Genomic DNA, 17205 nt, shown 5'->3' on the forward strand with positions numbered 1-17205 from the left:
CACCTTACAGTGCGCTCCGTGCTTTAAATCTTCCACATATTGGCCTTCACTCATTGTTTGACCGCCTGATCTCACAGATATCTTTCCCTCCTCACCCTTTCCTGCACTCCGTCGGGATCAACCCAGCACCGGGCTGTGCGCTCAGCTGCCCATCTTGTAGTAATTACTCTAACTGTGCCTGAAGGGGGAGCTGCATCAACCCGTGCGTGACCACACATCTGTCATTTCCAACTATATATTTGGAAATGACAAAATGCCGAATACAAAAATATACAAAGCAAAAACAGGGTCTAACTGGCGTTCATTTGTTAATGCAAATTCTGATGTTTTCCCCAGAGACGCCAAAAAGTGAAAAGCTTTGTTTCAGATTTCACAGGATTTCATAATACATTGCTACAGGAAATTGCATTTTGTTTGACTCTAAAGTGACTACCTCTGGCTTTAAGCAAATTCCTAAAAAAAAAAAAAAAAAGGTTTTGAAATTAAAATTAGAGTGAGCATCTCTGTGTTGTATGTAACCCAAGATGTAACCCACTGGCATACAAATGACTGAAACTAGGACAAAAGGAAAAGCAACACTTTAGAACCTGACACCATAATTAATCTTGAAGATTTCAGGCAATTAGCTTCCACTGAAGCATTTAACATGCACCCCACGTCTCACGCTGGACTGTTTAAAGAATATGAGTCGCTCAGTGTTTACATGTATGCTTTAACACACACCTTTTTTTGCAAATAATTTGATCCGATTAGATTGATAAATCTCACACTGACATAAAAGTAATCAGGTTTTCTTACCCAACTCATGGGAGCTTTGTCTTAGCCTTCAAAATTTCCACTGTCTAAGAGAAAGTGCAAATCTCTGCATGGGCTCAGGAACATCTGTACAAACCGTCATCAGCTAACACAGTTTTCGATATCACTACATATAAGGGATTTAAAAAAAAAAAAAAACGATTCTGAGAGTCTGCAGTCTTTTCGGGGGGGCCTAAAACTATTTAACTTAGATTTAAAGATTGAAAACTGTCCTGTGATCTGATTTCTTCTGGAAATCATTGACTCTGCCTCATCCAGGGTACAGAAGAGCGAGATCATCTGGCTCATTAACGGCCCACTTGCACACCTGATAGCATCTTTAATGCAGGACCTGGTGACTGTTGGCATCTGTACTTTTATGCTGCATTCTAACAATAGTATAATGACGCACATTTAGATTTAACATTCAAGTTGAACGTTAAATGTTCATCATGGCACTCCCTCAATCAAATTAAATGGGGTAAGGAGGGCGATATCTTCTGGTGTGACAGAAAATTCATCCGAATCGACAGACACCAACAACCGACCGCTGCGTCCAGCTCATGTGAAAATGTTAGACAGATTCCGACATCCAGGCATATTACTCTTCGAGGGAAATTGGAAAGCAAACTGGCATCAGTTCTATTTTGGACATATATTCATTGTCACCACACGCACACCGCTAAACTGCCAAATATGAAGCTTGTATACAATTCAAAGGGAGCCAAGTCTATCGAGACAGATTGGTCATTCTCCTTATGCACCACGTTGGCACAGGGCGGTTTCCTAAAACCAGGGTGAGTAATGGGAGGATCCCGACTGTCTGAAAACGAATTTTAAAGAGACACACGACCCAGAAAGCAAGCATGACAACAGAAAGGCATGACTTCAGTGCCATTTACCAAAAAAAACTGGTGAAATAACTGAAGCATATGCGAGCACATTAAGAAAGCAGGCGGACATCTGGGGCTTTGTTTTCATTGCAAAGCGAGTTTTTTAGAATTAGCAGTGACCTGCTAATAAAATACAGCACCAATTTCATTTTCAGTTGATGACTCTAAAACTGCAGACATTCAAAGAGACAGTCATCTGATAGCTGATAGCCTCTCATTGTAAATTGAGGTGCAATGTGTGCCCCGAGAAGAAGGAAGAGGATGAGTCTGAGTTTGAGTGGAGGAGCTAATTCTAACATCATCGATTGACATTATCGTATAAGGAAGCAGAGGAGTAACTCTTGTGTCCTTGCATTCGGAATTACTGAAGACATCGAAAAAAGAACACTCAGGTGGGGAAACCACATACGAGAAGGGCAAGGAAGGGCGAGGGAATGTGCAATTATGTCGTACATAATTTATGACATTGAGAATGCTGTTTAAGCATGCAGTGTCTGCAGCAGCCTGAAACTTTATCAACAAAAAGATTCACTAAAACTAGACCCAGAACTTCATCGCCCCTGGTCTCTTGTCACCACAGTGTATTTGTGCCTTTAGTCTGAGCCTCCTGATGGTGGGAAACTGACCAACTCGTCACAAAGGCCACAGTCCAAATAAGACTCAAACACCCCTATCCATCTGGAAACAGCTACTCTGATATGTGGCAGAATCTGAAGGATAGGAATAAGGACAAACCCAACATCATATTCTTTCAGTGATAGAGTTGCATCCTTCAAAGCCCAATGAACTGAACCAGTTGTGTTGCAATGCATCCCCGAAACCACTAAAGGACAAAACAGAGACGGCTGAAAAGACTGACATAAACAGGGCAAACAATGCTGAATAGAAGTGTGTAGAGATACAAAACCAGAGCCCAGTTCGGCCTACTAGTTTTGAAGCAACATCGAAAGTACCTAAACTAATGGGAATAGGATACAGAGTATATTTGAGATATGTGAGAGCATGTTAATTATTGTGCCAGGTTGTCTGTGCATTCATTCATCCGGCTACACCTACTGCTGCAGTGTGAATCTGCAATATGCTTGTTTATGTAATATAATAACTGTAATAATAAACATAACTACATAATCTCAAATTATTTTGTGTCCTTTGCATAAACTGAGGACCACAGCTAAAGAAGAGGGATGTAGAGAGCTGTATTGTTGTTATACTGTCCCTGGCGTGAGATTGGGTGAATGTATTCTGGATGTTAACAAAATCGATTAAACAAGAGTAACTGTAAGAAGAGGGTAGACTCGTATTGTTTTCAGTCACTCACCAGAGATGTTCATGAGAACGTGATGCAGACGTTATGCCGGAAAAAACGTTGAGAATAGCAGATTGCACTACCGATTGTGTTGATATGAGTACTGCAGGTATCTGTACATGTCCATGATAGTGGGGAGCAATGAAAAAGCAGCATACTGGTCTGCAGAAAGAACAAACTCTCATCAGGATACGCCCACAAACACTCACTCACACACTCGCACAGCAGCTGCAATTGCTCCAGAGTATTTGCTGACACATACGTTGTCTCAGCCACTAAAGTTCCCTCCCTCTCTGCTGTGCTTAAGTTCTGGCTACAGTCGTCCCTCCCTGCAGAGGAGGCTGTCGCGTAACCGCAGCACACGTAGGAGTGTCAGTAATAGATACCAATGAAAGACCCCTCCTGGCTCTTACTGGTTATTTTCACCCTTGAACAGTGAATTCTGTGAATTCACTGTGAAACAGTGAATCAAAGACACTTGAAGGGAGCCAGAGGAACCAGACATTTTTCACAGATTGAGAGACTAATGTATTAATGCTTCCACGTGTGGGGACGTTTTAGCAAAAATGACAAAAGGTTTTTATATAAATGACTAAAATCTTCTTTTAAAGCTGGACAATATATATACACAGTTTCACTCAAACACATACAGGTAATAAGTTCCTGCAAATCACTCTATAACATTTCTGAGTAAAAATCATTTGATGCTCTTTGTGCTCTTTTTCCTGTTAAATTTGGTGTTAAGATGTATTTTGTTTTTAGTTTACTTTGGACACAGCATCCCAAGTTTTTGGGAAACTTATAATTGCGTAACTTCCCTGATACCAATGGATGTGGCAGACTGCCTCTGATTCCAGTAAACAAGCAAAACCCAATCACACCATGTCCAATACACAACTTCCTCAGGGGATGTACTGTATCAATAGATCAGTGTGTGTTCAAATCTGGCTCAGCAGAGCTGCACAACAGAGACCCTAAGCGCAGCACATTAGAACAACTCCACAGCGAACCAAGTTCGAGTGGAGCTTTTCCACATGGATTGATATATGGTTCAGATAAATCAATACGAAGAGGTGAAGCAATTTAACTTTACAAGAACAACACCAATGGAAGAAACAGAGCAGCTTGCTGGTTTACATTCAGTTATTAGCTTAAACCAAGTGCCAAGAAGTCATTACCAGGGCCCCCCTTATTTACTAAATCAATTTCAAATCTGCAGTTCTCCCTATAGTACTAATTGCGATCACTCTATTATGTTCAAGTTAACACCGGCTTGTGAATAGCTTTATATGAATTACGAAGTGATACCCAGTATAATCTAAGGGGTAATGATCTATTGATATTTAGTGTCTGAATACTTTTCTTTCAAACTTTTTTTCCTCTGCATTTGTGACGTGTGCAGAATGAGGTTTTGCACGTCCTTGTTGATAAATGCATGGACATCAGTGCAAAAGGCTTCATCTTGAAGGCAGTGTATGTTGCTCGAAAATACCAGTGGATTTTTGTGTATTAACAGCTGCCTTATGCATAAGATAACTTTGCTGAAGGGCACTAACGCAACCACCACACCATGACAGAGCCTGGCTTTTGGACCCGTTGCTAACAACAGTCTAAATGGTCCTTTTTATCATTGGTCTAGAGCACAACACTTCTTCTTCACACAACTTCTTCTTCTTCAAAAAAGCAGTGAATGCTGATTTGTCTGACTCCAGTGCATACTCCCGCTGTCTGATGGTTCATCCCAGATGAGTCCAGAGAAGTCGATGCCGCCCCTGGAAAAGATTGACATAGGGCTTCTTTTTTTTTTTTTTTTTTTGGTACAATAAAGTTTGAAGAGCCATTTGTGAATGTAACTCTATATTGAGGTGACTCTATATACAAAGGTTTCCAATAGTAATTCCTCGCCCATGTGGTTATATTTTAGCAATTGACGAATGGTGGTTCGGGATGCTGTGCCATTTGAGGGATCAGAGATCACGGGGTGTCCAGTTTAGGCTTGCCCTGTTACCCTCTGAGATTCCTCCAGATTCTTTGATTGGCTTAATTATCTTCTACACTGTAGAGAGAAAAATATACATCTCTCTCTGAGAAACATGTTTCTTTAAACATTTGAATCTTTTTCTCACACAACTGTTGAGAAACTGGTTATCTTCTGCCTATCTTCGTTCTTAATACACTGAGCCTTTTGTTGGAACTGCATTTATGCCAAATTTCAATCCCCTGTTGACATCACTTACTTCAAATAATGTCATTTTTTACCTCATTACTTGCCTCAAATTGCCCCGGTCCCAGCTTTGAACTCTTTTTTTTGGAAGTCATTACAGGCCTGAAGTGCAAAAAATGAGTTGTAAACTAACAAAAAAAGAAGATTACGAGACAAAACATGAATTATCTTGGGCTCGTGGGTGTGTTCCTTTTTCCGTTTTCTTTTCTTTTTCCATTTCACATAACCTTCTCAGCTTTTTCTGATGTGCTGTTGTAAACGATCTCAATGAGATTCCAGAACAGCTTGATTGTCATCAGTACATAATCTTTATTGGGAACTAATACCCTCTCAACCAATAGATATATCACATCCACAGTGTATCTGATTTACACGAGCGACCAAAGGAATATTCAGGACATTGAAGGCATTGAAAAAGTCAGACTTTGTCTTGAAAAATGACTTCAATTATTTCACAGAACAGTGTTGGAATGTAGCACTTTCACACCAATTAAAGTTGAACCCAATCTAATTTTTTGATCTGGGCTACATTTACACGATCCGTCGGTTCACTGTTCCAGCAGAATCATTATATTCCCTCTGATATGATTGTCAGATCACAGCACAGAGGAAGATGAGGGCGGGTTATACGCTTTGGGCCCATGAAGGCAAAGACTGCTCCATTTTTGACGTACTCATCCTGTTCCACAATTTTAAAAGTCAGAAGCCCTATCATATAATGAAGATTAAAGACTTGTGCATCTTCTTCCGTACAACAAGGTGATTCTGATATGTTATCAACTTCAAAGAGAGAGGATGCTTATACTTCTTGTACATTTTATCAGTGATTCGACAAAACAGTATGTGACCTTAAAAAAAAAAACATAAAACAACTAGGGCAGGGATTCTTGATTCATGCAGTGAATAAAATGTGAAATAGCACAGTGCACTGACACTGTTTGCTGACAGGAAAAAGCGTTTGAAAAGAATATCAATTTAGCCAAACGTGCTACAACAGCTTGGAGTGCAATTACTTCAGTTATTATGAAAGGCTGCTTGACTTTTTGGAGGATAGTCACTCTGTGTTGACTCAGCTTGCTATCTCTGCAAAGTAACAATTTCATTAGTGAGAGGGGGGGAGAAAAAAATCAATTCTCTGGCAAATCATAAGCTGTGTCTCATCAGGGTGAGTAAATGAACCCCCACTGGCTGATACTCACACTGTTCAGTGCTGCATAAGTGTGCTGGGTGTGAGGGAGGGGGATTTGCATATGAGTGTAAGGAGAAACAAAGTGGAAAAAAGAGCTGGGGTAAAGAAATCTAATAGAAGACTCATCCAAAATACGCTACATACCAAACTTCTGGTGTTGTGTTTGTACATTTAGGGCTGTTTAGATGCATTTTGGTAGCTCAGTTACCCAATGACTGAAATCATTCAGTATAGAAACTCTGAGTGTTCTGCAGCAATTGATATTATTCGTGAATAACTCATTTCAAATTTCAAATCAATTAAATTGTGTTTACATAACTACGATCCCAAAATGTTTAACATATAACACCTTAGGACATACTACTGTTCTATTTGCCACGTCATTTAATAGAAAAATTTACATTGTACATGTACATTTCCCTAATGTGCTGTTGTAATTTTTGGATATTCTGGAGATCTTTGCAGCCAATATTTGGCCATTTTCATTTTTTAGGGGAAAAAAAACATATTTGGCTCTACATCTTTGGGCATTAAGGAAACTCTGATTGACATTTTCCACTGAGATTTTATTTCGTAATGGGAATAAACTGCTCAATAAACGGACAACGGACAGTATCAGCCCTAATTTATGCACATACTTTAAGTCTCTCTTGCAGTGGAATTAACATATTGTTATGCCAAATCTTATGGAGACGGACCCACCGACAGATGGAGACGTATTATACAGAGTTGCTGAAATATCTATAGGCACCAGGCAAAATAGAACAACTATTTCCACTCATGTGTAAAATATGCAAAAATCATATATGCAGCATTTTCAAACGAAAATGGTCAACTTCATCTTGCTTCAACAGTATTGGATAATGCTCTGCCTGAGACATTCCTGTCGCAACCTGTGATAATTTGATCTAATCTGCTTGCCAATGTGCATGCAGATGTCTATTGTAAAGCTGTTTTTGGTCCATTTTGTTATCATGCACTTCATATTTCACCTTAGTGTTCTACCTGTGAGTCTTGTACTCCTGTGTGAATGGCCATCAAACTTTCAGAAAGCTCCTTTTTGGTTGAAGCAGCACAGTGGATCAGCTGCATTATTACCTCTGCTGCACCAAGTCTCCACATCTGATAAGAAAAAAAATTGCAAGGAGAATACAAGTCTCTCTTGTACTCTAATTTGTGATTAAAAAAGAAAAAAAAAATAACTTCTTTCTTTGCAGCTTTTTGAGGGGGGCAACAAGGTTTTTCAAGTGCAACAGCAGGGTAGCAACTACATCCTTTTCTCATGAGGAGAGTGGGGGACCTTGGAGAGTTTTTAAATGTTCTCCTCTGGCAACACCTCTGCCTTTCTGCTATTGCAACCCCCCCTGCATGGGACAGTGCAGCTTTGCAATACACCATTCACCAGTATTACAACTCAGGACTGATCGATGTCCTCGAAGAGTCTGTGTGGTGACTAAAGTATGGGAAGCATGCAAAAGATTCAAGCTCGCAGATGCGTTTCTGATTCGGTATCGCAAACATTGCCAATACACTTCACTTACACCATCTTCAATTTTCACATAAAGGAGGGCCAATTTAATCGGGAAAAGAGGCGGAAATAATGAAGTGAGCACAGACTGGGGAGCAGGGGAGGGTGGGACAGGTGAAAGAGGAATATGGAACGAAGGAAAAACAAACAACAGGAGCACACAGAGGCTCATCACTGTGTGGTTTGGCCTCATCAAAAGATTTACTGTCATTTTCAGAGGCTGAGCAGCGCATTAAGCATGAGCCTCTGTCCAGGGTGCTGAAACAAACCTCACTGTTGCTTTTACATCTGTTCTACATGCATGTCATGTTTGTCCGTGTGCTTCTTCCATAGAACCATCAGTGTTGAACATACACAGTTCACGTCATACCACTGCATCCTTATTTGCTTCTCAAAGTCATACTGATAGCACAGCAGTCCATCCAGCTGTCACTCTTCTTAGACTGACCACTGCAAACTCGCTGACATGCTGCCTTTCCGAGTGGATGTTTTACTGCCTGTGTTCTGATTATCCAACACACCTGTTCAGTCCTGCTTTCAGCTATTAGTCCAACGGCACAAGGTGAAGTGAGTTTGCCCTGCTGGGTTGCTTAGATGTCACCCAGGTAACCGGCGATGAGCACACTGATCACTTGACTGGCAAACAGACAGTAGAGCTGGCCCTGTCTTCTCCTCTGCAGAAGAACACAGAGAAAAGCCAAGCCTACTGTGCAGTCAGATTTACAGCTGGCCTCCCTGAGTAGCTGTAACTTCAACGAACTGCAACAGTGTTGAGTCTGGCACTGGTAATGTGGCAACTTCACCATCCTCTGAAATACAAATCACTAACAAAGAGGCTAATGATGGCGATGTGAGGGTAAACACAGCAGCCTGTGCTCCTTTATTGGCTGCCTGTAGTGCAGTATCATTCAAAACGGAGCGCTGTGGGACGTTTCACAAAAGGTATCACACAGAGAAGCCCATGACGGTTCTGAATTTTACCTGCAGGCTGGTTTAACATCTGCAACACATGAGCTGCAGACAGTAATGATCCATAAGATATCCTTATTAACTCAGTGACAACAGCAGATGTGCCCTCGTTATCTGGCACCAACTATCAATAAAAAGGGGTTAATGCAGCCTGGTGCAAAGCAATGATTTTAAACTGGCGGCCAATAAACTTCAGAGGTGTGTAGCCTATTTGTGCACTCACCTCAAACAGGGGTCCGATTTTATTCTTCTCCAGATACGACTGAATTCTTGACTGTTGAGGAGACGCCATGAAGAAACTGTTTTGCCTCGCAAGAGCTTTTAGCAAAATGAAATTACGAGGTGAGCCAGAGGAGTCATTCGTCCTTCAAGAGGCGTCTCGGCGACTAAACTGACGGGGTGGGGGGTAGAAAAATGTCATCAAGCGGGCTGCAACCGAGCCGCGCTGAGTTCAGATCGGCTTTGCGTCAAGCGCGGAGCAGGCGGCTCTGAGACCGTCTCATCGTTGAGACTCAGCCCGGGACCTTCCCCAGCTTATCGCCTCGCCGTCTCTCTTGGCTGTGAAGAAGCCAATGGCACAGCAGCTCTCTGACAGAGATTACAAATCTTCCGCTCACTGGCTGCTGGTGTTAACAGAGGCACCGCCACTCCCCTTTCTGCACCGGGCTCAGGCTAAACCCGAGAGTCCATCGCGGAGCGCGTGTCAATGCAGCGTTCAGCAATTTACTCATATGCAGTTTACTATATTGTAAACAAGCGGAAAGTTCCACCCAGTAGGCTACTATACAAAGCTGCATTTACTTGAATAGACAAGTAGTCAAGTGCAATTGAACATGCTAGCGTACAGCAGCCAAAGTGTAAAATGCGCATCCAGCACGTCAACTATAGGACAAGTGAACGTGGAGAAAATTTGACACTACTCGAGTTAATCATAGGGCTTACATTAAAATAGTGATTTTTTTTTGTTACATGTTTTCTAAATTGCTGTATCAACAAATTAGGCATTATAGTTTTTTATTATACCGCGAATAGGAGAATACTGTCAACAGCCACAAGAATTACATTTTGCTGCGTATTTATGGACAAAATGCTCTGTGAGTCAGGCAGTTAATAATCTGCTGATATAAACAAATCCCTCTATAAACAAAACAAAACTGTCGGAAAATAGGTGAAAATATAACTTGATAATTTGGTGGTGTGTTGTTCAGAAGATCTTGTGGAAATGTCTGGCTTATAATACAAAAACAAATAGTAGATTTAAAAGAAAAAAACATGTATTGAGAAATTCTGTACATTTTAATCGGAGACTAATAAAAAGGGGATTTTACAAATACAGTAGGCTCCCCTCTTAAAGCACAAATAGGCCTAAAACTTAACAGTTTTTGCATTCTCACTCGTTTTGAGTTGTATACTGGCCTATGCACATCCCCAGGCCTGAAACTGTCCCGAACTGCAAAGGGCTGACATACCGCAGTTCACAACTTTGGTTTCAAGCACAGCTTCTTTCTCATGCAATAATTTCCTCTCCACCCTTTTCTTCCACGGGGTCTGCCTCTTTTGAGATAAGTACTTAATAATACTTGGAACAGTTGTTAAGGTATGAGAAAGCACACAAGAGACATTGTGAGAGCTCAGACCACACAATAAACTGATGTGAAAAATTGTTGACTGGCAATTCTATTCTCAAACACTTTAATTTCCCTCATCTGCAGTTAGACCATTTTGGATGTGTTTGGAATTAACAAGTCTGTAACAAGATCAGGCACACAATTAGTCAGACAACTTACCTGCCTGGCACATCTGCTGCTTGAAAAAAAATAATGAACTATTCAACTTCCCACTGAAAACTACACAAGCAAAGCAAAACAATGGACCAGTAATTCAATTCAACAACTACAAACATTAGCACAAGTGCATGGTTCTTCGTCTCGTTTGTCTCTGTGGCCCTGTAATGGACTGGCGACACATCCCTGGTGTACCCTGCCTCTCACCCACTGGCAGCTGGAATAGGCTCAGCATCCCCGCCCCGTGACCCTGAATTGGATTAAGCGGGCATAGAAAATGGATGGATGGAAGACATTAGCACATTCAAAGTGAATGAGAAGCAAGGCCAGTGATGCGTGAAATGTGTTTATCCGGGCTCATGACAGCAGTAGGACAATATGCACCTGTAGCAGTTCCTTAAACATCAGATGGCCGTGCTAAAGGACCCCGTGACGTGAAGGGCTTCTGACCAAGCATCCATATGGGATGAGTTAGGAATAAGAATGTGTCGGTAAAAACAAAAGCTAGGGAGTCCTTCACTGCTCCTGAGTTGCCCATTCTTCACTACTTTGGCCACTGCACATGCTTAAATTGGTACTGCACGCTATTATGTATGAGCTGTTTTTATCTAAATGAATAGTTGGGGAAGGGGAATGCAAATTGAAAAAGCATTTAATTGGATTAAAACTGAACGTCCAAGCTGAGTCATAAGCACATGTCATTTTTCCAGGAAATTAAAAACTGAACTACTCTTGAGAATACAACGTGTTGCTGTACCAGATGAGTGACAAACCAGCTCAAGACGAAAGAACACACTTGATCCCCGAATTTGATTCACGGAAGATTTAGATGTGTTCATGGCACTTACCAAAAATACAAATTGATATGCATAAATGTTCAGAAAATGAAATGTGATCAAATAAATATGTTTCATATGTTTTCTTTCTGTTGGTCTAGTAGAGGACACATGGAAGCAGAACACATTAAAATGACAATACTGATCAGTACATAAAATATATAAATACATATATAGTTTTTTTCCCTGTAGTTTCTCTCTATTCGTACAAAAACACAGCATTGTCCATCCACTGTTATCTGCTTTAATATATTTTTACAAACTGTATACATGTCAGCATTTTAGTGCTTTGATTGAAATATGCTTTTTTATGTTGATCAGAGACTAGGAAATAGAACCAGAGCTTATTGATGCATTTCATTACCACGGTTTCTGTTTGCATAGTCGTGAGCTAGTCATCAGCTCCACAATGACAACATCAATCGTAACACAAAGATGCTTTAATCCTGAGTACTGTCCACATGAAAAACTGAATAATGCTTGTAGCTCTATCTCCTGAAAACGACGCTGTTATATACCGCTACATTATTGATCATCTTAATATGCATGCAACATTTTCATGAATCCAAATGCAGTCAGAAACAACAATATGACATCAGCGGGTTCGCTTAATATGCGTATTTACAGCATCATGATGAGAAACACATACGTATGTTTAAACCAATACTGACAGGAATGATACAGCAAGTCTAAACTGATCAGGAGACAAATAAAAAGGTAATTTGAACAAAATTGATGCCAAATTACATCCAGTATCCTTTTAACATATACAGTATATGAATATTTTTTTATTTCATACGCAAATTATACTAATGGCACGAAATGCAAATGTGCCTCATAAAGACAAACCTAATTATCAGCCCGTTATATGAAGACAGTGAGCTGATGGGATTCATTTGATTTTGTTGCGTTAACGTAACTCCCTTCAGCCGGTATAATCTTTTACTTTCTCACTCCGAGTCATTGTCTTGTCCAATACAACATGCAAAAAAACAAAGCAATCAAAACATGTATAAAGTACAACAGTGAAAAATATAAAGTATTAAAATACTATTTACGGCTGGAAAACTCTATTTACACTTCAGGCAGCTAGTCAGGACATATAAAACTCACTGTTTTTAATTAGGTTAACATATCGGTGGAGATACAACTTTGATGGCTGGGCCTCAAAGTTCCTCGAGACTTCTTTCAAATCTTCCACGGAAGCAATGCATTATGGATCACCATCTGGGGGTGGAGGCTGGCACAGCTTGTACAACCTGATCAGAGACACACATATATGATGTGACATTTAATTACAGTCTACAAGCAGTGCCTCATGACATTTAAGAAAAAAAAAAAATGCAGAAACCCCAAGCACTGCTGATCGGCTTCACTTCTCCGATCTGTAAGGAGGTGTTACCAGACATTTAGCTCCAGTTTCAAGGAGAGTGATGTCAGCACTGGGAAAAACAGCGCATATTGAGCTTTAGGCTACAAAGTCACACTATATCAAATAGGTCAAATTATCAAAAAATGACTTGTATATTGAGTGCATTTTGTGTTTTTGCATCAAATTTACATTGCAGTGTGTAATGATAATGAAGATCTATGAGAAAGAATCGATTATACTGTTAAATTGCAAAATTTTTGTTACCTTAGCACCAACCATTGATACTGTCGGTCCATTTATATGGGAGAATGGACATTTCCCGCCACATAAGGCAAACAGATGAAGTTTAGTGTTCAGAGGACAGTGGAAAAATCAGTGGTCGTAGATACTGTTTTGGCTTGAGGATACACATGTGGGAAATGGAGGACCATGTCATGCTCAAGACATAATGAAAGAAAACAGGCACCAGCACGTGAATCAAACTTGTCAAAGAAGAGAAAACACGAGGAGGTGAAGCAATTTTCTATTAAATGGAGAATGAAAACAGGAATAAATATTGGTGTGGCTTTTACCAGATGGAACCTGACACAGGGTGACACCGATGTTACTTGTTTTCTCCTCAACACGTAAGTTAGCATTCCGATGTACACTGCCGTGCTCGAAAAAAAGTCACCCTACGTGGAATTTACTAAGCCAATAGAAAAGAGCCTCCCATTGACAATGTGCAGCAGTGATTGCCATCTTTCAGCTGGCGTCCCACAGATACTGTGAGTAGCTTCTCATTCCTTAAACCATGTTGAAAGTCAAGTCCTGTGGTTGTGGAAGTTTCAGAAGGGTCAAATCATTGGTTCGCATCAAGCAAACAGAGCAACTAAGCAGAACGATGAAACTACTAAAACTAAGTTTGGAACTGTCCAACATTGGGATCTCCCGATCAGGTTTTTTTGCCCCCGAGTCCTAGTCATTTGATTTTGAGCATCTGCGAGTCCCGATCCGATACTTCTACAGTACATTAAAAAAATGAAGAACGGCAAAGAAAAAGATCCAGGATGTCCCTGATTTTTTTTATTCTATTCACTTATTTTATCATTTAAAACTTATAAACAGAGCACTTCTGTGAGGTAGCTTGAACAACAAAGGTAATCAAGTAAAAAACTAATTATTCACATTGTAGTTTAGTGCAACAATGTCTAATATAAAAACGAGCAGCAGCTCAACTTGAAATACCTGGGAGGCATGTAAACAAATAAGCAAATAAAAGTGCCACAGTGCTTTCCGGAACTGCCCTCCTAATTCTTACTCTCCTCCTCTGGCTTCACAGAAGCAAATGTACGTTTTTCTTGATGAAAACCAACATCTCTACCTTGTCAGGTTTGAGCCTGTTCCTGTTCTCATCAAGGATGTTAGCGATGTCCTTGCCACCTCTGAAATCCCAAGTTTGCATATCTCACAGTTTGCAATCGCAACGTTTTTGTCATCCACTTTAAAATACCTCCACACTGCGGACATTCGTGCCCCCAGCTTCAAGCTGCTGCCGTGTTCTGCTTCGCTCTACGGCAGCAAAGTGACGTCATGCCGCATGCGTTGTTTCTGTGTGGAGTTGAGACCATAGACATAAAAATTCGGGGAGTTATTATTATTGTAGTTGGGGATATACACCTTCCTCAGTCGAAATAAATGTAATGTGGAGACCTGATAGGTCCAATAGGCAGCGTAAGTCTATGAGGCGCCTACGTATATTATGTCTATGGTTGAGACGGTTTGACGGTACTACCACATAACAGTAAATACTAAGCTGTTATTTTTTCCCATTTGTTTGGAAATATTATAGTTCTGATAAAAAAAAATTAAATAATGAGAAAAAATATACATATACAGATAGGCTATATATCCGATCGCTGATCGGGATGAAACGTCCGATACCGATCGAGTCAGAAACCACGTGATCGGCCCGATTTTCGATCACGTGATCAGATCGGGACATCCCTAGTCCAACACATTATTAAGAGCTGGAAGGACAGTGGTGAATCATCATCATGAAGGAAGAAAATCTGGAAAGACTGTGACTGGAAATCAATTAAACGTTTAGAGAAATTATATAGAAGAAAAACAACAATAGAACTCACATTAATGTTCAAGAGTGAAGGTAATAGCATCTCCTCACACACACATAATAAAAAAGAACTCATTATTGGGACTAAACAGCTGTGTAACCTTAAGAAAAACACTGGCAACTGATTCCTCAGTCATAATATGGTGCGTTTCTACCATGAACAGACACCGTTACGTCAGCAACTTATTCATGTTGCATTATTCATGATCAACCAGTGTAATCTCATTATGCAGTTCCCCGGTATCGCAGCCATTTCTTGCATTTAGACGCAGTACTGCTGTCTTCTGTAGTTTTCATAATCACATGCAGACTTTGGTCTTGATGAGACCGAGTTCGAAACATTGCAGTTCTTTTCAGCCATACAATAATAAGCATCTCCACCTTCCCGCGACCCACAGAGCACACCTGCAAAATCTGTTTTGGCCTCGTGTGCTGCAACGATTATGACAGAAACCTATTTTGCAGCAATTTTGCTCCAACTGATGTCTCAACACCAAATTACCCTGCTCTTTTAATCGTATTTGTCAACTTTACTGAAAGGTTCAGAAGGGCTGCCCTCTCACACAAAATCTATATGTCACTGCTAAATGGCGGAGGCAGTCCTTGTTCTCCACTTTGGAGCTGCTGGGTGTAGGCGCCTTTGTTCTAGTGTGGATAAAGTGACTTTTTGGTGAAGTAAACTCTATTAGAGTAACTGTCATAATTTCTACCTTGTATTTTTAAGATTCAGTAAGAACTAGAGTTTCTTAAGTAAAATTAAACATTTTATTAACGTAATACATGAATTATGGGGGAAGAGTAAGTTTTACTTAGGTTTCCTCATACAATTTAAATGTTTAATAGTTGTATGTACATAAACCTAGAAATACTACATAAACTTTACTCTGAAAGTGTATCGTTTTGTAAACGCATGCACGATGCATGCGCACAATACAACAGGATTGGAGCTCATCCGTACGTTAGATGCAGGATCACAGAGCGAGGTGGAGCACGAACGACGTGTGGATAAAGTGAATATTTAGCTTCAGTTTTGCTCAAAATGCTTTCAGTATCGGCTGTGACCCTTTGTGCAGCAATACAAGCAGCTGAATGTGTCTGGTAACTGCTGTTCAGTCCTGCACCTCAGTTCTCAGTTCTCTGCCTGAGAGAGGCAGAAAAAAGTTAATTAATGCTGAGTAATGTATTTCACACTCATAAACCCACAGTGAAATTCCACAGTTGCATTAAAGTTAGGAAAAGCTACTGTCCTTTAACCGAATGCACTGTTAACAGTCATCAGGCCACGGCTGCACTTTTACCTTGGGACTGATGACGGTGTTCGATCTCGCACTCCCAGATTCTTGGCAGAATTCTGAACTCTTGCTCCCTAAAAAACAAGCAGGAACAATACACGGCATCACGATTCAAGTTGAAATGCAGCAATAAATAGAAAACAAAAGATAACACTGTACGCAGAGGAGCTAATATAAAACCTAAGCCAAAGAACATTTGTGCCTTCGGAAATCTCAAAGTGCATTTCCCAAAAGTTTTGCATATAAAAAAATTACACCGAGGCATGATGGTGATTCAGCTTTTGGAGAGAATGAAAATGCTGAGCAACATAATTCAAACTCTCTACTACTTGCCATCTTTTGGGGTGTGCTTCCAAACAATAACTTGTTGATTTATTCTTTTGAGTCAGGACGCAGTGGGAAGTTTTCATTTCTTGTTGATTTTATTGTCCAAACTCTTGATGGATCCGCTGGTTCCCTGGGGCTTTTGTTACCGAACAGCTCCAACTTTTGGTTGTAAATTCAGAAACACGAGAGGAACATATGTAAAAGCCCACCGGGCCTACGGCGCAGCTGTGACTGAATGTCATCCTGACTGCAGCACGTCTCTGGTGATAGTTTCTGTTTAATGATACGAGTTGCTTCCTGTCAGGCTTACAATGGCTGGGAGTCAACAGCAGGAGAAAATGTACATATACTGAGCCGAACACCATCCTATAAATATTGTATGTTGTAAAGTAGAAGCCACGTTGTGCAACTGGAGACCCTAGAATTCAAAATACACCAATTTTTACACCATCTGTTTTTTTAATAACTCTGCAAAACAAAACATGCAGAATAGTTTTTGTACGGAAATAAAAGGATGGAATTTGGAAGATGAACAAATTACTTCTGTCTGTATGTTACAGAGTGTAATTATATCCAG

The 17205-nt window shown here is 40.4% G+C and overlaps 2 protein-coding genes across 4 annotated transcripts in view; both read right to left on the reverse strand.

The window, feature by feature from the left end:
- Positions 1 to 9446, reverse strand: part of c20h8orf34 (chromosome 20 C8orf34 homolog) — a 68515-nt gene extending 59069 nt beyond the window's left edge. Inside the window, exon 1 of the mRNA XM_075452291.1 lies at positions 9128 to 9446. Coding sequence (XP_075308406.1) covers positions 9128 to 9196 — 69 coding nt within the window. The 5' untranslated portion in view covers positions 9197 to 9446. The remainder of the gene's footprint in view (positions 1 to 9127) is intronic.
- Positions 9447 to 11754: 2308 nt separating this feature from the next.
- The window catches only part of prex2 (phosphatidylinositol-3,4,5-trisphosphate-dependent Rac exchange factor 2), an 84974-nt gene continuing 79523 nt past the window's right edge, over positions 11755 to 17205 (reverse strand). For all 3 annotated transcript variants that reach the window (XM_075451973.1, XM_075451972.1, XM_075451971.1), the window contains exons 40-41: positions 16308 to 16375; positions 11755 to 12783 (exon numbers count right to left, since the gene is read on the reverse strand). In XM_075451973.1, the coding sequence (XP_075308088.1) occupies positions 12738 to 12783; positions 16308 to 16375 (114 nt within the window). In that variant the 3' untranslated portion in view covers positions 11755 to 12737. The remainder of the gene's footprint in view (positions 12784 to 16307; positions 16376 to 17205) is intronic.

This window comes from Odontesthes bonariensis, chromosome 20 (genome assembly GCF_027942865.1).
Source record: "Odontesthes bonariensis isolate fOdoBon6 chromosome 20, fOdoBon6.hap1, whole genome shotgun sequence".
NCBI lineage: Eukaryota > Metazoa > Chordata > Actinopteri > Atheriniformes > Atherinopsidae > Odontesthes > Odontesthes bonariensis.